The sequence below is a fragment of the Protopterus annectens genome, chromosome 2.part1, assembly GCF_019279795.1.
Source record: "Protopterus annectens isolate FY-2018-M chromosome 2.part1, PAN1.0, whole genome shotgun sequence".
Taxonomy (NCBI): Eukaryota; Metazoa; Chordata; order Ceratodontiformes; family Protopteridae; genus Protopterus; species Protopterus annectens.
Genome location: NC_056729.1, coordinates 1,530,486,623 through 1,530,508,809, shown reverse-complemented (window position 1 = coordinate 1,530,508,809; position 22,187 = coordinate 1,530,486,623). Strand labels below are relative to the sequence as shown.

The 22,187-nt window shown below is 43.8% G+C and overlaps 1 protein-coding gene across 1 annotated transcript in view; it reads right to left on the bottom strand.

The window, feature by feature from the left end:
- Positions 1-22,187, bottom strand: part of PANK4 (pantothenate kinase 4 (inactive)) — a 1,309,469-nt gene that overhangs the window by 787,713 nt on the left and 499,569 nt on the right. The window contains exon 10 of the mRNA XM_044063577.1: positions 8,134-8,221. Coding sequence (XP_043919512.1) covers positions 8,134-8,221 — 88 coding nt within the window. The remainder of the gene's footprint in view (positions 1-8,133; positions 8,222-22,187) is intronic.

The following is a 22,187-nucleotide window of genomic DNA, read 5'->3' as shown; positions in this document are numbered from 1 at the left end:
CAGAAATCCAAAGACTCTGGTATTCAGGCCAGCTGAGGGCTACCTGCAAGCAGATAACCCAAATGTGATGACTGCAACAGTGAAACACGAAGAACATCCAGATTTATAGCTGCTGCCATGGACCCTAAGGCTCTTAGGACTAACTCTGCTGGGGGTGAAGGCGTCTGAAGAAGCACCAAGACATGAAGGGTCAGGTTCCGAAGTCTGTCTGGGGTCAAAAATATCCTGGCCTGAAGAGAATCTATTCTTGCCCCTATGAAGTCCAGAATCTGAACAGGATGAAGAGAGGACTTTGTAAGGTTTATTGTAATACCCAGTAGGTTTGATAACTGAAGGAAGGAATTTCTGGCTTGCATAAGTTGATGCCTGGTGGTTGCAGTGAGGAGCCAATCGTCCAGGTACGGGAAGACCTGAATGCCCTGAAGCCTCAGGTGGGCCACTACAACTGCCATGACCTTGGTAAACACCCTTGGGGCTGTGGTGAGACCGAAGGGTAGGACCCTGAACTGGTAGTTACTGGCTCCTAGCCGAAAGCGGAGAAACCTCCTGGATCGCCTGTCCATCAGGATATGGTAGTAGACATCCTTGAGGTCTACCGAACACATCCAGTCTTCCTCCTACAAGAACAGCAGGATGGATTGTAATGTGACCATCCGGAACCTCGCCTTGGCAATGGACAGGTTCATCGAGGATAGGTGGAGAATTGGCCTCAAGTCCCCAGTCTTTTTTTTTTGGCACCAAAAAGAACCTGGAATAGATGCCTGATCCGGACTGGTCTGGGGGAATCGGCTGGATTGCTCTTTTGCCTAGCAGTTTTTCTATTTCAAAGCTGCCGCCTCCCTTTCAGCGGGTGGGATGTCCGAGAGGCGCCTTGTGGTTAAGGGACTTTTTATGAAGGGTATGGAATAACCTCTGGATATTATTCGAAGCACCCAGCGGTCTGATGTTATGGACTCCCATTGAGCTAGATGCTTCGAACAACACCCCCCCCCCCCGAGTGCCTCCAGAGTGGAGCAGTCGGGCAACCCCTCAAGGCCGCTGCATGGGTCGATCCGAAAAAGGTTCCTATGACCCGAAGTTCTTCAGTCCCCCTCTGCCTCTGGGCTGGCATCCACCTTGTCCCCTCTGCCTCTAGGGGAAAAGGAGTCCAGAGCGTTCCGAGAATGCTGAGACTTCCAGAACCACAACTTCTTCTGCCCTTGCTGGTTCCTGGAAAAGGACCTTTGAGGGTTGGAGAAGTGGATCCCGACAGTGTCGTCCCGTCCTTCTTGCTCTGGACTAGCGTGTCTCGGATGGTCTTCCCGAACAGGGTCGAACCGTCACAAAAGGGGCATTCGCGAAGGATGCCTTGAAAGGTTCCGAAAAATCACAAAGCCGGAGCCAGGCATGACGCCTCATGGCAATCCAGACCCGGCCGCCCTAGCGGCTCCCTCGGTGGCGTAAGAGAGAGTAAATGCATGGGCGTATCAGTAACCAACTTAAGAGTGGCCATACGAGCAGAGAATTAATGTTTATCCTTGGTCAAAATTTACTCCGGGGGAGACTTGAGTACTCTTTCACAAGGTTATGCTGAAGTTTAATCACATGGGCCATATAGTTCAGCGCTCTGATGGCAAAGGTAGATGAAGCATACGTCCACTTCCTGAGACAATCCATTGCCCCAGACTCCTTGTCTGGAGGATGAACAGAGGAACTTTCCTAGGCCAGTTCCTTTTTGGTGGCCATCGCCACCACCATGGCATCAACTGGGAAACCCTTACTCCATGCAGGCTTGCCAGTAGGAGGGCTCAACACTTTATCTGGTCATTTTGGTATTGGCTCTACAGTGTCCGGGTGGTAATGAGGTCCACCAGAGGATCAGCTGGGGGGGGGGGGATCCAAGAGGTAGATGGGCCTGCGAACGCCTCCAGAAATACTGACTCGTCCGAGGAAGGCTTTTGGGTGGACCAGCCTCCCCTCTGGTGGAGAATTTCCATTACATCTCGAAGGAGACATCTTCGGAGGGCGATCAGGGGGAGCCTTCCCCTTCCTCCAAGTCAGTATCCTCAGTGAGGGACTTGGGGGAGTCCATGCGCCTTCTCTTGCACTGGCATTTGAGAGGGACCTCCTCTCGGGGGGACTCTCCAGGGAGGGCTCACAAACAGTTTTGTATTCCTCGAGGGGAACTGTCTGGGGTGTATCAGACACAGGCTGTCCTTGGGAGGACTGGATGACAGAAGACATATTCAACTGCGAGGTAGCAGGGGCGGACTCTGAGGAAAGAGTGAGGGGTCTCGATCCTCCTGAGAGTACCCTCTCCACAACATCGAAGGCGGAAGGGGAACCAGCTTCCCTGAAACTGGAGAAATGAGCAGCTGTGCCCCTCAGATCGGATGAAGGGATCGGAGCCGAGCCCGGAACAGCCAGACCCAGAGGAATGGTATGTCCTGACCACAACGGAGCTGACGACACACTCATCACCTTGGATACGACGCCCAAATCTCGGCTCCGAGAGCTTGGATCCAACAAACTCGAGAGCATGGCCGGCATCGAGGATGGAGGAACCACTGGTGCCGACCCCCTGACTCCGGGGCTCCTTGAATCTAGGGACTCTGAAACTCTAGGATGGATCAGAGAAGGAGCTATCGGGGCGAACATTGGAGCTGAACTCCCCGCCTTTGGTGGTAGGGGGAGCCAGCAACACTACCATCTGCAATGGAGTCTGCAAGAACCTTCTCATCATCCGGTCCATGTCAGCTTCAGAGAGGCTTCTCGTGGGTCTGGAGGACGCCACTGACACCGGCCGGGAGGGCCGATGTGAGGACGACCTCAAAGCGGGCTGAGCCTCCTCCTCTGGCCCCGGGGAGAATCTTGGAGAATGGAGCTGAGGGGAAGATGGCCTAGGAACTTTTTCAGGCGTGGAGACCACTTTGGCAGGAGGGGCCGACGGATCCGAGTCCGCTGGTCTCTTGCGACCCCTCTCCTTGTCTCTCTCTCTCTCTTTCCCTGTCTTTTGCTTTGTGCTTCTCCTTCCTGGCCTCTCTATTGCCCTGTTTTGAAGTGGGAGTGGGAGTCCCGGACAGGGGAGAAGGACCAGAAGCTTGTACAGCCGCAGCCATGGCTGAAGAAGAAGACACTGATTCGGCTGGGAGAAGACCAACCAGAATCAACTTGGCTCTGCAATACCGCAGAGCCCAAGGGTTGAAGGCTGCACAGATCTTGCAGCCCGAAGTAAGGTGGGGAACCCCTAAACACACCACACACAGAGTGTGACCATCGACAGCTTATGGCCTCACACTGTGCATTTAGAAAAGGTCGACTTTTGAGAATCCGACATAGCCACCCTACAACTAGCCAAGGCTAACTAGCAACACGAGCACGCACACACACCCCAAGGGCGGGAAGGGGGGGCCTACACTAGAGTAAAGTTTACAACTTTAAACTTTCTTTTTTTTTTTTTCATGGTAAACCCGAGGGAGAACAAAGGGAAAAACTAAACCACTCACACACACACTCTGACAAAGCGCATGGCTAAAGTTAGATCAAAAATCCCACTCTACCTGCCTGGAGCTCAGAGATCACGTCTTGGCGTAGCTGCAGCAAATGAGACCTGAGGGTTGGAAGGAGGTTGCAGTGTAGTATGGGTAAAGGGGAGGAACTTGGAGTTCGGATCTTCAGCTTGGGAAGCTGCTGGCTCGGATCCGTAACAGATCTGAAACCCACAGGTTGATGATCAAATGAAGTTAACTACTTCAGATTTAATGTTATCCATGCTAAAGTGCATAGTACAGCCTGTGCTCCTACTTATACTAATTGCTATCTGTTCTTGTCTTATCTTTATTCCCCTCCCAAAAGTGAAAATCGCTTTGTAAGCTTTCAGAAAACGGATAACATTTAGCCTTAAGAAAAATGCATTGGCTATCTTTAAATAAATCTAAATTATACACTTCTGTAGTAAACACAATAAATAATTAGGTACATGGAAAGCTGCTAACCCTTACTCACCTCCAATAATTTCAAACTTTATTTTTTACAAAGCTGCTTGCCTTTGTTCCTTTTAATTTCACAATTCACTCAGCAAACAATGCCCAAAACTCCTGAGATTGTTTTGCCTGTACCTGTTCTCAGCTTGTCTACATGGAAACATAAGAACAAAATGTAACAACTGCCCTCAGCAGCAGACTTGACTCACGCTTTTTCCTAAACAAAAACTTTAATTAAAAATAAGGTAACACTGTGAATGTAAAGCCCACTTACTTGCGCAAAAACCTGTTATTAGATTAAGTCAAGAGCATTAATCAAGACATTCACGTATGCTAAATTAAGAGAAAAACATCTCAACTTTACACTTATTATAATCAGTGCACTTTTACACCTTAGCCCTACCCCAAAGGCTCAAAATTACAGCATATTAACTTAAAACATACTTTTGTCTAGCCTTTCTTTTTACATTATAATATCTAAATTTCATAACACTAAACGTTTTATATCAACTGTACGTCTTTCAGTCCCCCTCCAAGTTTAACAAATTTAAACAAATATTTAATATTGCTCAGCCACACACTTGCAAAGCCATACTTCACAAATATGACTGATGCCTTATAGTCTTGCATCTATTCTCTAACTTCAGTGTTGCTCTTCTTTTTCCTTTTCATCTCCATCTCCCAACTCCAGACTCTAGTTCAAGTCCAAGTCCAAGGCACTCAATTCTTCTGGTCAACTCCTGTGCTTCTTCCTTTGGAACATCAGAAAAAATTTCACTGGGAAAGTACAGCCCCTTCTGTTTAATGGCTCACGTTTTGTTGGACAAACTTGTATTTCCTCCTTAGCCTGTTCTGCATCAAAAATTATTTTGATCCTCCAGGAAAAAAGTATATATTCTTAAGACAGCTGAATACAGCAGCTTGAATCACACACCTGTCTCTTGACATTCCTTGATTACTGGGATACACTTGCTTCTCTTCTGTCTGGTGTACTGTGAATAATCATTTTCCACACTCGACTCTCTCCAATTTTTAGTACTTTGACCTTCTGCCAGAGTTTTGCCAGGATCAACTCTTTCTGCTGGTATGACTGCATCTTTATTAATACACGTCTTGTCAGGTTTACCATGGCAAGGTTTGGAGCATACACACTATGTGCCCTTTCAATTAATAAATTCTGTTGTGTAATACCAGACCAGTTGCTTATCTGTGCTTTCATAAAATGAATGCAATCTGTTCCTTCCTGTTTCTCTGGTAAAGCAGAAAATCTCAGGTTTTCTTTGTGTGCTCTGTCCCCTACCCTTTCTGAAACAGCTCTTATTGACCAATCTTATACTCAACCAGCCCTTTCTTCATTTTGACCTCTGAGTTTTGCAGTTTTATCAGTTCATCTGAATAGCTGTTCAAAGCTTCTTCCATTTTTCCAGCCTTTTATTATTTAAGTTGATATACTCCTTCATTGTTTGATTTATTTTAATCAGCTATGAGAACATATGATTTATTTTTTCCTCTAGATTACTGGAAGCCATCAATTGTACCAATGCTGGAGCTTGAACTGTTTTTTTGCTGAACAGCTGCAGGATTCTTCCTAGTCAGTGCTTTCTCTTCACCTTCTCTAGCTGACTGTCTTCCAAGCTCTCTTCTTTGCTGGCATCCAAGCAATGTACTTACTAGCCAGTAACTGAATGAACATATGATTTATTTTTTCCTCTAGATTACTGGAAGCCATCTCTTGTACCAAGGCTGGAGCTTGAACTGTTTTTTTGCTGAACAGCTGCAGGATTCTTCCTAGTCAGTGCTTTCTCTTCACCTTCTCTAGCTGACTGTCTTCCAAGCTCTCTTCTTTGCTGGCATCCAAGCAGTGTACTTACAAGCCAGTAACTGAATTTTGCTAAAACTGGTAGAATTACTAGTCCTTATCTTCCAGTTTCTTTTTTCACACTGGAAGAGCTGAAATTAAGCTGCTGATCAGTGTGCAGCCATCTTGAAATTCACAGTTAAGCTTACTCTTGAGATGGTCTGTGAAGCATAAAGAACCTGGGTGGATTAAATGGCTCCCAATACTTTCTCAAAAGGGAATGTAGAAAGGATTATTTCAGAATAAGGTCCAAGGGGACAGCAATAAGGTGAGTGCTAGAGCTGCATATAGTTTGAATAAAGTACTAAAGAGACAGTGCCTTAGAGGTCAGAGGGATGTTCTATAGCCAACTGTATCAGTGGCTCAACAGGTAGCACACTCATCCTTGTTTCTGGATGGCCAGAAGTCTGTGGGTTCTGTTCCCACACCAGATGACTGGATTGTGATGCAGTATTACAGTCCTTCAGACAAGATGTTAAATCAAGGTCCCTCCTGTATGATCTGATGGTAAGTCAGATGGATACAAAACATCACATATTGCCAACTGAGAAGTCTCCCCTGAAAAGAGGTCATTAGTCTAATGGGACTAATCCAGTTACCATAAAATACAAAAATAACATGTTTTGGGAATGATTGTCAGTTTGTATTATTAGATCTGGTAGCCTATATAAAAGTGCAACACTGGCATCAGATGATAAATGATGAGAAGCATATCTGGGGGAGTAGCCAGGGTAAAGGGGTTTTAGAGAAGTTAACATTAGTCTATGGCGTCCTGTTTTCTAGGGGGTAAGATAACACTAATCTCAACTTGGGACAGCTCCTACTTGAATGTGGGGAGGGGTCAACAGCGAGAAAAAAATATCAGTAGGGCTTATAAGGCCTTGGGTGAAGTTGGGAAAGACACTGATTAGACTGGCAGCAGTTTTTACAGATGGAGAGCCCACCTGACTGGAAGAATACATTTCGGGTAGCATTAGGGAAGCTACAAGTCTAAGAATGTTTCGAGTAGTTGAGTTAAAGTGCTTCCACAACTACTGCTAAACAACATGGAAACAGTCTAATATTTCGGGGGCGGGGGGTTCATGTGGATGCAGGAGATGTTTGGGGAGGTAACTGGAAACATTTTCAGACTGTCCTAAGTTAGCACTCTATGAACAAGTGAAATCTTTTATGCAAAAGATTTGGCCAAAGAAGGTCAAAACCTCTTGGCTGCACAAGGAATAGAGAATAGTAGAGGGGAAAGAACACAGTGTGCACTAATGCTAGCCTGGATTATGCTGGTTGCTAAAAAAAAGAATAAGGTGTGTGAACTTCAGACCCCTCCTGAGACTGAGGATCTGCACAGGGTTGTTCAGAACATTGTCAACACACAGTTTTTGGCTCCACTGAGGAGAGTGGCACTTGGTCATGTGCTCTTATGCAGCTGTCTTGCTTTGTTAATCAGTTACAGTGCTCCATCTTTAGTAGCGTATCTGTAGGAATATTTGGTGTGTGCTATTTTATTCACTACTGGTTACTGTTTCATTGTTAAAGATTTGGTGTTGAGGAGAAAAACAAAAAACAAAACAAAGCATGACAGAAACTACTGAAACTGCATTAAGTAGCTCTCATAATTAGGCTGTAAAAGATCCAAATGCTCAACAACAATAAACCACATAAAAATGGCAGAAACGGACACAGACTCCGTGTTGGTCATGTCACTTAGTGATCTATCTAGGATTTAAATAGAGAGAAAAAATACTCAGTTGCCAGTTTTAGTGGAGGATCTTAAACCCACATTTGTGCTTATACACTACATACTCTGAGGTAATTTATTCTCTGCATGTTGATGCAGAGGATCTAACACAACTAGTTTTCTTTACAGATTTGCCAAACCATCACAACAGCTTATACTCAAAACTGAAAAGACACACCCATTTCATGATATATTTGTATGGTTTGGTTAGTTAAAACAGAACAGTCAACCAAATGCTATTTTTGGGTAAATGGGGTACATATTAACCAGAACAACACAGAAAAACAAGTCCATCTATTAACATTTAACCCATGTCCATACACAGAGTTCTCTCAACCATTTCATAGTCATCATATCTATATTCATTCTACTATACCCACAACACACAAGTTTCAATACCACATATTTCTTCATCCCATAATCTCTGGTGGAGCACTGTTTAATCATATTACCAAGCCACTTTCTACTCAAGCAATGAAGGACAAGGGGAAAAAAATCAGCTGTACATTTTTTATCTATAATTACATTCAAGAAGCATGCTTTTTATGCACTGTACCCTAAAGATAGTGCCTACTTACTTTCAAATAGGGATCAGGGAAGTTGAATTCATTTAAACAATGTTCTCTTGTGTCCAATAAACTTCGAACAGTTAAAGATCCATAGGCACTGGTAAGAATAAGGAAAAATAATTATCAGGACAAGTGAAAACTAGTCTCTTAAATTACAGTAGAAATCTACATCTACTCCGTCTTGTTGGTATAAGCATAACAGACCTCATCTTAACAATACAATGAACTTTCTAATTGACTTAACAATGCAACATAACATTTTTTAACAGAAAAAAAAAAGAAATAAGTAGTAACTTCATCATTTTAAGGCATCAAATTCTGAGGATGCTACTATCTCTTAGGCCACCTTTTTTTTATTTATTAAATTTCCATGTGTGACAAAGGCAATCTTACATTTATATAAATGAAAAACATACAAAATTAAATCACTTTAGTTGTAAACATTTTACATCACAGACACCAGTGAAACAACTGTAGTTGTAAACATTACTAATCACTTATAAACATTCTAGTCATTGGCAGTTGAGCATTATACAGCTCATTCAAATCCTGCCACTTATTTCTGCTCTGCATATACTTTTCCCACAGTTCCCATTTTTTTCTATGTAGTTTGATCCTTCCCTTTTCTAAAGATCCCAATTCCAGTTGTTTTATCTCAGTTACTAGATTCACTACTTCTAATAAAGTTGGCCTAGACTTTGATTTCCATTTTCTAGTAATTGCTTTTTTGGCAGCCACCATAATTAGACTCAGCAAGGCTTTACTATGTCTAGGCAATTCCGAGTCTGTAGCATAACACAAAAAAATCATCTTCCCAGTCAATCAAATTCGCCCACCCAGCATCTCCAACACAGCAGCACACAGGGAATCCCAAAAGTCTACCAGCTCATCACACCACCAAATAAATATGTTCCCAGCTATCTCTTTCTTGCCCATCACACCTCAAGCATTTGCTAACCACCTGAGGAAAAATTCTATGGAGTCTACTTGGGGTATAAAAATACCTATGTAAACATTTCCAGACAAGGCCATTTTAAACCTGAAGTCATACAGCCTAAAAGGATGTAATAATGGATCCACAGCTGTCATCATGATGCTGATCACTCACTGTTAGACAAAGGTGGACACAGCTCTCCTACAAAGAAGCAATAGTACAGTGACTGCTACACTCTCTATAAAGCATCACCAGTCATTCTGAGTGATAGGGAAGCTCTGTAGACACTTCCAAAAGTGGACCTCTGAAAGCCAGCAGAACTATTTACCTGAATGGAAGTCAGACTAAATGAAAGTACATTTACACGTAACAATACCCGATCACAACAGTAGATGTTTGAGTAGACTGTGATAACAGTAAATTATCTCACCTGGGATTCATCCACCTTACTTCTTTTCGTATAAGCCACAAATTTCAACAGCTGTCCCATGAAAGTCAATGTTGCTGTTGTGCTTACACTCCTAAACTTTGGCTAGTGTGCAAAGTTTTCATACAGAATGTATTTTTACAAGTTCCCATCACTTTTTTTTAGCTTCACATTGTCCCATCTACGGATTTGAGAATATAATAGGCTATATTCCCATCAAACAACAAATGAATGCACCCATTTAGTAAGGAAAATAAGGGAACTACACTCACATTTATTAGGGGGATAGAAGAAGGGTATTTTTACTGTTACAGTGACTGCTCTTCAAACATTGAATGTTATGGTTAAGCATTCTAACACATAGCCATACTAACTTCAATGAGAGTCCATTTAAACAGTAAACTAACAGTTCAGTAGGTCTCAAAGCAAGCAAGAATGCCCAGCAGGGTGTGTCACTGTGTAAATAATGTCCACCCAGGGGTGTTAATGAGGTCTGTCACAGTCGGAGGGTGGCTACATCCCTGGAAGAACATTAGTTACACAGTAACACACACCCTGTTGGGCATTACTGTACGTTGAGAATTGGCTGTCTGTAAAATTGGTGTGTTTTACTTAGTTATTTTTTACTGCGATACTGTTTTATATATATATATATATATATATATATATATATATATATATATATATATATATATACACATATTTTTATGTAAAATAGTTCCTCCACCTATTGTTTCAAACTTGCTGTAGTATGTGTAAATGGAGTGAGAGGATGTATTTTACATATAAAATATAACACTTTCAAAAAATATAGATACTTACTTTATTTTGTTGGTCCCTTAATAATCATTGGGGAGTGAAGATACCAAATAATGATTTACATTTGAGTTTCAGACTTTATTTCCTTTAGAAAATGCATGTTAACACAAACTCTGTTATTCAAGCAATGCTGTAATTTTATAAGAGCAATATTTATATTTTTTTTATTTCTGTTCCAATTTTTGAGCCTTTGTTCCACCTTTATTTTAGGCTTTGTCCAAATTTCATGAGCTAAGTCAAGAGGTATGCAAAACTCAACTGCTGCCACTGCTTATTTGATCTCCATCTCCCACACACACAAATGTGAGCGCGCACACACAAGCACGTATACACACACACAAACACACACGCACATACACTTCTTTCTTTTTTTACTTTTTTTTTTAATTCTAAACAGCAGAAGTGCTGCTTAGTGAGTGTAAAATAATGGTTCGATGGATTCCACTCCCACATTCGTACTCACATGCACACACATTTGTCTTTCTTTTTTTTTTTCTTTTAGTGAGCATAAAATAACGGTGGCCATTAGCTTCATTTAAGAACAAGCTCAACAGCAGCTTAATACTCTGCCCTGAAGCTGCAAACCCGTTTTCCAGTGGGCATTACCTGCAGACTAAACCCTGCTAGATAAAGTATAGTTCTGTAGAATCTTTACCATAACAGTAGATGACCTTCTCTTTGCTGTTGCAGTATTCTTCACCATAGGCATCTCCTGCCAAGGACAGCCCAATGTCCAGCAAGTATACCAAAGCCTTTAGATCATGTACGCGTCATACGTCACATGTTTGGTCCCCATTCAGGACATAGGGCATAAAGGTGATGTATGGAACCAGTTACCCAGAACTGAATTTCCCCAGTACAGAATGGTCCTTATAGGACAAAAGAGGATATGGACATCCAGGAGGAAAATGCAGATGGAAATGGAAGACCCTCAGCCAGGAGGGAAACCAAAACAAAGCCCAAAAGAAAAAAAAAAGAGGGATGGAGGGAGTGAATACTACAACAGTGAAGATAAGGACATCTACTGTTATGGTATGATTTTACACAACTGTACTATGTCCTTCTATATCACTGTTGCAGCAGTCTTCACCATAGGGAAAGTGCAAAAGCTGAAGAAAAGGACTGGGAGGTAGAAGGCTGGGAAAAGTCCTCAAAAACCCATGCAGAATGGCTCTAGCAAAACCTGCTCTGGCCCTAGAAACCATATCCAATTTATAGGGCAGATCATGCCTCCTAAACCTGGTGGACTTCTTTGAGACAGTTACCAAGGCTATAGACGAGGGAAAGGTGATCCACACAGCCTACCTAGACCTCGCTAAGGCCTTCGACATCATTCCCTATTCTGGTATTATAGACAAGCTCACCAACTTGAACATAAACCCCTACATCACAGGATGGGTTGCCAACTGGCTCACGGACAGAATCCACATGGTGAGAGTTGCAGGAGCTAGGTCCGACTCTAAACTGGTTACAAGCGGCGTTCCCCAGGGTTCAGTCCTAAGACCCATCCTGTTCGGCGTATACTTCTCAGAGGTACAGGCAAGCACAGGAGGACTATGGCTGACCAAGATCGCAGACGAATGCAAACTAGGGGCTATAATTGACTCTCCGGCTGACACAGACATCCTCCAAAAGGGTCTTACTGAGATGGATACCTGGTGTCAAAATCATGGCCTCAAGCTAAATTCCAAAAAGTGCATAGTCATCCCATTTGGAAAAAACAAAGTACCAACACCCTACCACATTGGTGGTAGTCCCCCAAATATGGAAGACGTAATAAGGGATCTGGGGAGCCAAGTAGATAGTAATCTCACCTTTGATAATCACATTGCCAAAGTGGTTAGAAAATCCTTCTACGTGGCCCACTTAATCACAAAAGGGTTTGCATCCAGATCAAAAGAGGTCATTGTGCCCCTCTACTCATCAGACCCATCTTAGAGTACAACACCCCATTTGGGATGCACCTTACAAGACACCTGCAACAGCTGGAAAGACCACAGAAGTACATCACCAAGAGGATCAGTGGCCTCAAACAGATGCCCTATGCAGCTCAACTGAAGAAACTACAGTTGTACTCGGTTGCATACTGCCTACTCAGAGGTGATCTCTGCCTGACATACAAGGCCATGTCCAACCCAGAACTGATGGACATGCTCCACCTAAAGAAAACCTTATCCCCTCGAGCCACACGCTCTAGGGATCTAAACCTCACCACAACAATAAATAGGACGTGCTGGAGGGATAGATTCCTGTCCCAAAGACTTCCCATGCTTTGGAACAAGATCCCAATCTACATTAGGCAGAGCTCCTCACTAACACTCTTCAAGAGAAACCTTGAAGAGTGGATGGGAAACAGAAAGTTTACCTTGGGGATCACTTCAGTGGCTCTGCTGGACAGAGGCACAGGGAACTAATCTAAGGGGGCAGCGAAAGCCAACACATTCTGGCTAGGCTTATAAATGCCTTCGGGCAGATAGCCTAGTACCCACCTATGAACCTATAATGCTTAGTAAAACTATACTCTGCAGACCAAAGTCAGCTACAAAGATCGAATTGGTGTCTAACCCCTTGAAGAAAGCACTAGAAGAAGCAACAGCCCTAGCTGAGTGAAACCTAATGGAAGTAGGCAGACATTTGCCATAAAAAGTATAATAAAAGGAAATGGCCTCTGATTTCTATCCTGAAGGAGATGATTTGTTTAGAAACAATCAAATCAAACGTCCTGGCATGAAAAGAAACAAAAAGCTTGTCAAACTTATGAATGGCCTTAGTTTTATCCAAATAATGCCTGGGCTGTCTGTGCAAATCCAGGGTATGTAGAACCTTCTCACTAGCAGAATGAGGATAGGGGGAAAAAAAAAGGAAGCGAGTTGTACTACCTAATTCAAAGACAATTCATTAAGTACTTTGAGTATAAAAGAAGGACTCGTATGAAGGGACATCCTGTCCCTGTGAAAAAAAAAACAAAAAAGGAGGGATGGCCACAAGGGCCTGAAGCTCAGAAATCCACTGAGCAGAAGTAAGAGCAAGGAATAAGACAATCTTTCAGGTAAAATGTTCCAGAGAAGCTGAACCTGCAGTCTCAAAAGGAGAAGGGGTCAATTCTGTTTTTTTTTTTTCTAAAACAAAATTAAGGTCCCAAGGAGAAGGAATGGGCTTCATTGGGGGTCTAAAATGCAGGATGCCTTTAAGAAACTGTGTGACTTCAAAACAAGAAGTCAAAGGAGGATTCAAGGGCAGATAGGCATAAACAGCTGATAAATGGCCTTTACAAAAGAATAGGACAAGCCAGGCCACAGCAACTCACACAAACAGGAGAGAACAAAGGGACACCCTACTAAAAATGGGTCCTAGTTATGAGCATGGCACCAGACAGAAAATCTTCTCCATTTGGATATACAAGACTTTCTGGTTGCAGATTTTAAAACCCTGAGCATGTCCTCAGAAAAGCTTTGCCTAAAAGGGATCAAACCCTTTCACACACAGTGTCAGATGGAATGGACAAGTGAAGATGAATGAGTGACTCAATGTCCTGTGTGATGAGATCCAACAGTGAGGTATCTTCTGGTTATTAAGTCAGAAGTGATAAACTTCATGACACCCATGCAGACAGGAACTGAAAGTTCGACTGCTGAGTCCTACACTAAGGCACTGTACGAGCACATCCACTCATGCATGAATCGTGCCATCCCAAAAAGAACCAACATGCTCTCCTCCAAAAAAAGAAAGCCAATCTGGTGGTCCCCTGCCATAAACAAACTTTACAACAAAAGGAAAAAACTGTTGCAGAAAAGAGGAAATCCCAGAATGCAAAAAAAACCCTTACCAGCCTCAGTAAGAAGCTGAGATCCCTCAAAATCCTCCAAAGCTAGTTACGAAAATAAAACTGCCAAAGATTCCAAAGACAACCACAAGGCATTCTATAACTATGTCAAGAATCTAAATGGCAATGCTCAGATCTGCTCTGAGCTACAACAGAATGGCATTAAATATACTGATCCCAAGGATATTGCTAATATCCTGGCAGATCGATTCAGTGCCACCTTCACCCCCCTGTCACCCTCTAAACGGCCCATCTCAATACTGGCAGATTGCCAAATTCCAGTAATAATGGCCAGACAGGTAAAAAATGCACTCTTCAAGGATAAGACTACAGCATCCATGGGACCAGATGACATCCCGGGCGGTGTACTACATGAACTACAAAATGAAGTGGCACCTCACCTAAGTGTCATGTTTAATCATACCTTCACCTCAGGCTTCGTGCCCACTGAGTGGAGCACAGCTACAGTTATCCCACTCCACAAGGGGAGATCCACCGTGGATCCCGGGAACTACCGCCCCATCAGTCTGACGAGCCTGATCTGCAAAGCCATGGAACGTATTATCATGGAACTTATAAACAAAAACATTGGCAACCTTCAAACACAGGACCCCCACCCAGTTTGGGTTCGTGAAGGGCCGATCTTGTCTCCTGAACCTGACTGACTTTCGAATCAGTCTCCCGAGCTGTGGAAAAGGGTAAGGCGATTCACACAGCCTATTTGGACCTCGCCAAGGCCTTTGACACCATCCCCCAACTCTGGAATCAGAGATAAACTTACTAAGCTGGGAATTAATCTCTACATCACTCGATGGGTTGCCAACTGGCTTACTGACAGAACCCACACTGTAAAAGTAGCTGACTCCAAATCCAGCTCCAGACAAGTGGAATACCTGAGGGTTCAGTCCTGGGACCGCTCGTTTGGCATCTACTTCTCTGAAGTACAGGCCAACACTAATTGACTCTGGCTAACAAAGTTTGCAGATGACTGCAAACTGAGAGCCATTATTGAATCCCCAAATAATGTGGATATTCTACAACAGGGCCTTACAGAAACAGATGCTTGGTGCCAGAGCCATGGGCTCCAGCTCAATTCCAAGAAATGTATAGTTACCCCTTTGGGAAAAAACATGTACTCGTGAATTACCACACAGGTGGCAGTACACTAAACACCGAAAGTGTGATAAGAGACTTAGGGACACAGGTGGACAGTGGTATCACCTTCGATAACCACATCGCCACAACAGTCAGGAAATCTTTCTATGTGGCACACCTCATCACTAAGGGCTTTTCATCCAGAAAAAAGGAGGTCACTGTCCCACTGTATTCAGCCCTCATTAGACCCATTACAGAATACACCACCCCATTTGGTATGTACCTCTCAAGACATCTGCAACAACTAGAAAGGACGCAGAAATACCTCACTAAAAGAATCACAGGCCTAAAGCAGATGCCCTATGCTGACCGCCTTAAAAACTCCAGCTATACTCTGTCGCATATCGTCTACTCAGAGGCAATCTCTGCTTAATATACAAGGCCATGTCAAACCCAGAGCTGTTGGACATGCTACACTTAAAGAAATCCCAATCCCTCAGAGCCATATGCTCCAGGGATCTAAACCTTGTCATCACAATAAACAAAACATGCTGGAGGGATAGGTTCCAGACCCAGACACTCCCCCAGACTCTGAAATACACTGCCCATACATGTCAAGCAGAGCGCCTCTTTGGCCCACTTCAAAGGGAACCTTCACGACTGGATGGGAGAAAGGAAATTCACCCCGGGGATCATGTCAGTCATCCTGCTAGACATGGGTCCAGGGAAGTAAATGGTGTGGGAAGAAATAGCCAGGGAATTGTTATGGCTAGGCTTGTACAGGCCCTAGGGACAATAGCTTAATACCAACCTATGATCCTATTACCCCTGGCCAGATGCATTAAGAAGGGGAACCAGTGCTGTCTTGGCCAAAAGGGAGTCATACACAGGATTTTAGGGGAGTCCTGCTAAATCTTTTGCAGAACTCATGGAAGTAGAGGGAGGGGAGGGAAAGCATAGAGAAACATCCCCTTCCAAGGAAAAGAAAGGACATCCATCTTCCATGCCAGAGGGCATGGCACCATGGAACAGAAAAGTGGGAGCTGCCTGTTTGGGGTGGGGAAAAAAGATCTACCTGAGCAATACCACACCGATGGACTATGTTCTGAAACACATCTCTATGAAGCATCCATTCGTGAGCATGTGTCTTGGATCTGCTCAAAGCCTCTGTCGCTAGATTACGCTCTGGAGGAATATATATACTGCCTGAAGAATTAACTGATAACTGAGAGCCAAATCGCAGGCCTGAAGAGGCAACCTGCAGACTTTAACCTGTAAGACTTTGTGTCCCGCTACTTGTTGACACACCACATCACTGTAGTATTGTCTGTGTAAACATTCAAAGGTCCCGAAGAGAACATGGAGTGAAAAGCATGAAGGTCCAGAATCGGGGCTCTCACATCTTTGATGCTGATATGGTCTGACTTCTGAAGGGGGCCAAGACCTTGAACTTTCAGGTGCCTAAAGGAAGCCCCCCCACCCAAAGTCAGAAGCGTCAGTGAACAGTTCTTTAGAAGGCACTGGAGGGTGAAAAGGCAGGCCTCGGTTAAGGGTAAGTTGCTGAATCTACCACTCAAATTACCGTTTCAGACAAAGAAAGACAGGCACTCAGCTACCACTGAAGATTCTGCATGTGCAGTCTGGCAAGAGGGAACACTGGAATAGAAGAGGACATGAATCTCAGGGCTCAAGAAACTGATTGTACTTGGAACTGCAGGAAGAGGAAGAAGAGACTGAAAGAAAGCGGTCAAGGAAAGAACTCTTGGAGGTGGAAGGCAGGCCAACATTGGCACTGTGAATCCTGTAAAGTACACTTGTGTACACTTACCATAAATGTAGATGTTAGAGTGTATTCACTGTTGCAGTCATTACATTTGGGTAATCTGCTGGCAGCTTGCCCTCAGTCGGCCTGATTATCAAAGTCTTGGGTCCTGCGTTGGTTGCTGTCCCTTCTTCCATGACATTAGGTTGTCTGGAGTATAAAACATGCAGCCAATGTCATTACATCAGTTTTTCTTGCCCCAGATGACAGGTGCCCCCCCAATGGGGAGCAAATAAACATAAAAAACACAAAAGGTATACATCCAACAAAAAGCAAATACACCAAAAAGGCTTTTAAGGATAGTAAAGAAAAGTAGAGGTATAGCCAGAAGAAGTTAGGGGGCTGGAGGGTGGGTAACCAGGACTGCAACAGTGAATACACTCAAACATCTACATTTATGGTAAGTATACACAACTGTACTATGTTCTTCGTGTTTCACTGTTGCAGTCATTACATTTGGGTAGATTCCCAAAGCTATGGTTGGGAGGAGGAGTTTATATAGCATTAGGGCCAGCAATAAGGCCCTGCAAGACAGCAGTGGCAAAGCCAGCTATGGATTTAGAGAAAATTGACAAATGATAATGCTTGGTGAAAGTATGTACAGAACTCCAAGTAGCAGCTTCTACGATGTCCCTGGTAGGAACACCTCTGAGAAAGGCTGCAGAAGTACATGCAGCCCTGGTGGAGTGAGATCTGATCCCCTGGGGGATAAGTTTTCCATGGTGCTTCTAGCAGAAATGAATGCAATGGCTTATCCATTTAGAAATGGTTTGTTTTGAAATAGCCTTCCCCTCTACCCCTGCAGCAAATGCTACCAGCAGTTGTTCCGATTTTCTTCGAGGTTTAGTCCTGTCCAAGTAGAATCTAAGTTGTCTGTGCACATCCAAGGAATGGAGAATCCATTCCCCTTTGTTCTGTGGATTGGAAAAGAAGGTTGGCAAATGAATGGACTGATTAAGAGCCACACTGGATATCACTTTGGGCATGAAGGATGGATTGGTCCTGAGTGACACCCTGTCCGCATGAAAGACGATGAAAGGCTCCACTGCCATAAGAGCCTGTAATTCAGATATCCTTCTAGTTGAAGTGATTGCTGGAAGGAAAACTGTTTTCCAAGAAAGAAATTTTAAGTCTGCAGTAGCAGCTGGCTCGAAATGAGGTAGAGTGAGTTTCTTCAATACAAAGTTAAGGTCCCAGGCAGGGCTTGGAGCTCTTCTGGGTGGTCTCAAGTTTTTGGCCGCTCTGAGGTACTGCTTGAGCAGAGGATGAGAGAAGAGGGGAGGTTCTGCGTTATAATTAGCCGAAATGGCTGAGGCGTGGATTTTAATGGAAGAAAAGGACAGGCCCTTGTGAAGCATCTCAGTTAAGTATTGTAAAATCTGAGGTAAATTGGGCTGCTGTGCTCATCCCTTGAGATTGGTTCCAGGCACAGAATCTTTTCCATTTTTCAGCATAAGATTTTCTAATACTAAGTCTCCTTGCCTCCAAGATGACATCCATCACAGGTTTGCTGAGGGATGATAAGGGTGAATTTAAGTGATTAGCCAGGCTGCAAGGTTCAATGTTGGAAGCTGAGGATGCAGAATTTGGTTCTCCTGCTGAGACAGCAGGGAAGGGGTCTGAGGCAGGTGCCATGGAGATAACTGCGACACACTGCGCAGGAGGGGGTACCAGTGTTGGCGCGGCCAGTCTGGAGCAATCAAGATCATCCTTGGTTTGCCCTGTTTGACTTTTAGTAGAACTTTGGAGAGCAGAGGCAGTGGGGGGAAGGCGTAGACTGATAGGTTTTTTCAGCTGAAGCACAGAGCATCCACTTTCCAGGCTTGTTTGTGGGGAGTCCTTATGCAAAACTTGTCCAACTGGTAGTTCTGGGGGGAGGCAAATAGATCTATGTCTGGGCTCCCCCATTCGCTTGTCAACATGTTGAAGATCCTTGGTTACAGTTTCCACTCATGTGGGTCCATAAGGTTTCTGCTTAGTCCGTCTGCCAGTGTATTCAATTTTCCTGCCAGGAATTGAGCTTGTAGGTGCACTTGGTAGCTCAAGGCTGTGTTCCACAATGCCATGGCTAGTCTGCAGAGGGGGTAGGAATGTGTACCCCCTGCTTGTTTATGTACCACATAACCGTGGTGCTGTCCGTCTTTACCATTAGTTGTCCTGCAAGAATGTAGTCCTTGAAGGCTGTTAGAGCATTCTGTACAGCTAACATTTCTTTTTGATTGATATGTAGGTGCATTTGACTTGGGTTCCATTTGCCCTGAATGCACTTCCCTGCCAGGTGAGCCCACCATGCATAGTCTGAAGCATCTGTAGTTAGGGTTTGGGCGGCAGAGGGTAGTGTGAATGGTAGTCCCTTGTTTTGGTGGCAGGCCTCTGTTCACCAGAGGAACTCCAGGCATACGCAAACTATGATAGGAATCATTGTTTCCAGGCTGTGAGAATGTAGACTCCATAAACTTTTTAGATACCACTGTAGTTTCCTCATATGCAGTCTTGCATACGGAATTAGAAGAATGCAGGAGGTCATGAACCCCAAGGCTTTCAGTATTTGTCTTGCAGATAGCAGGGTTTTTGTGGCCACTTGTTTGAAATAGGTTACCAAATGAATTTGCTTTTCTGGCATGAGGTAAGCCATCTGGGCAGTTGTATTCAAGCTTGCTCCCAGGAATGTAATTTGTTGACAGGGTACCAGTTGTGATTTCTTTTCGTTTATGGTGTACTCCAGACAAGTTAGAAGTTAGAACCCTTTTTTTACAATCTCGGAGGTTGCACTTGTAAAAAATCTTTAACAGTTTGCATAGATTTAGCTTTATCTTCCATCTTTTTAAGAACTTCTTCAGCCTTGTTGCCAAACAGGCAGTCCTGATTTAAAGGAGCATCCAGCAATTTAGCTTTAACATGATCAGGCAAAGATTGCTCCTTAAGCCAAGCATGCCTTCTAAGCACCGACCCAGTAACAGCAGCCCTGCAAGAGGGCTCTAAAGAATCAAAACCACATTGCAAAGTATGTTTTCCAACTTGTTCAGCAGAATGCATTAAGTCCTGTAAATCTTTATTTTCCACACAGTCATTAATCAACATCATTTTCTGTTTAAGCAGTCCAATAATATGTTGCTGATATTTTAACATATGAAACTGGCAGTTTAAAGCTCTGATTGCCAAGGTTGCAGAAGTATAAACCTTTTTACCCCATCTATTGAGTGCCATGGAGTCTCTATCAGAAGGGGTAGGATTTTTAGAAGTAGAAGCCTTAGTGCCCTTGGGCCCCTGAGAAATAGTCTCTGGATCTGCAACAGGATTTTTGAAAAGGAACTTGTGGGACTCAGGAACCTTGTAGTATCTGTCAGGTTTACTAGGAGCAGGAGGCAGGGAATCAGGGGCCAAACTGGATTCCGAGAACACATCATCAACAATGTCTAGGGCAGGAGGTATAGCCAAAGGCCTATGCTGAGGTAGAAGAAAGAGATCCCTAAGCCCCTTTTTTGAATCAGAAAATTTCTGGCTTTCCCAGTGGAAATGCTCCCTTAAAGTATGTAAAGTTTCCCCGAAAGAAAAATCCTCAGGAGGGGAAACAGAGGGAATAGAATTATCTGCATCAGAATCCTCATAAGTAGGTATGGACAAATCCAGGTCATCAGATGAGTCAGAAGAAACAGAATACTGATCAGAAGATTCATAATCAAGCTCAGCCCTAGGCCTCTTGGGGGGGGGGGGGGGGGCGTGACTACCCCTGATTAGAGTTATTAGATCTTCAGCCATTTTTATCATTTGTTTTTTAGGCATAGGGGCCTGAGCATGTGACCTGGGCATCGTTTTTTTAGACATGGATCGAGATTTAGGCCTTAGTAATGAAGGAGGTGTCGGTTTAATATGCAAGTCTGTAGGTCTGAATACACCCTCAGAAGCCGGTGCCTGCACAGCAGCTCCGGACCCATCCAAAGTAGAGACATCCGCGGGTTCCATCTCTGAAGTATCTCGCGGCATACCGCACTTCAAATGGGTCTCAGTAGAGGCCTGCGAATCAGAAGTAGCGGGTATCAGGGGCTGCGAAAATGCCTGAGTACCGGCGAACTGGCGACTGGCTTAGGAGAAGCATCGTTGGCAGTTCTGGACCTCGGCAGCCTGTCTCTGTCTTTATCTTTGTGTTTTTTCAGAATCCCGGTATTCGGATGGCTAACCGATGACATTTCTGGATAATTAAACAGAGAACCAAAATATTTAGAGGTAAAAATATACAGACGACAGATAGTGCACTGATTAAGTAAAGCACAAAACCGACAGCAAGGTACATCATGGTCAGGGCCTAGGCAAGGAATACAGTACAAATGAAAATTTTTATGAGGTATTTGCTTTCCACAAGTAATGCAATTATTAACTTTTACTGACATCGGTAAGGAGCAAGAAGAAGTTTCCCCATTGGGGTACTTAGCTTTAAGTTGAAGACTTCGGTTCTGAAACTCGAAAACGAAAATTTCAGGAGTCGGCCGACCGGCACTTGTGAACTGCTTCTGCTTCGGGCACCGCATGGCAAGAAAGACTGGTGTAATGACGTCGGCTGCATGTTTTATACCCCTGACAACCTGACGTCGTGGAAGAAGGGACAGTAACCGACGCAGGACCCAAGACTTTGTTAATCAGGCCGACTGAGGGCAACCTGCCAGCAGATTACCCAAATGTAATGACTGCAACAGTGAAACATGAAGAACATCCCAGATATACATGATCTTGAGAAAGAGTCAGGACAGACTTTTGGAAGTTGATAGTGAACTCCAGACTTTGAAGAAGAAATATGGTGAACTCCAGAGTCTGTAACAGGCAACTGACAAAAGGTGCTTGAAGCAACAAGTTATCTAGATAAGGAAAAATCTGAAAGCCTTGGAGCCCGCAAATGACAATCACAGGAGCTAGGCATTTTGTGAATACCTTCGGGGCAGTAGAGAGGCCAAAGGGCAAAGCAGAGAACTGAAAATGAGAGGAAGAAACAGAGAAAAAAAGTTTCTGAAAAGGATGTGGATGTGAATAAGAATATGAAGGTAAACATACTTCAGATCCAAGGACACTAGAAAAGCCTGGGGTATTAAAATAGGAAACAGGGTTTGAAAAGGAAGCATCCAAAAAGAAGGAATCTTGAGAAAGGTGTTAA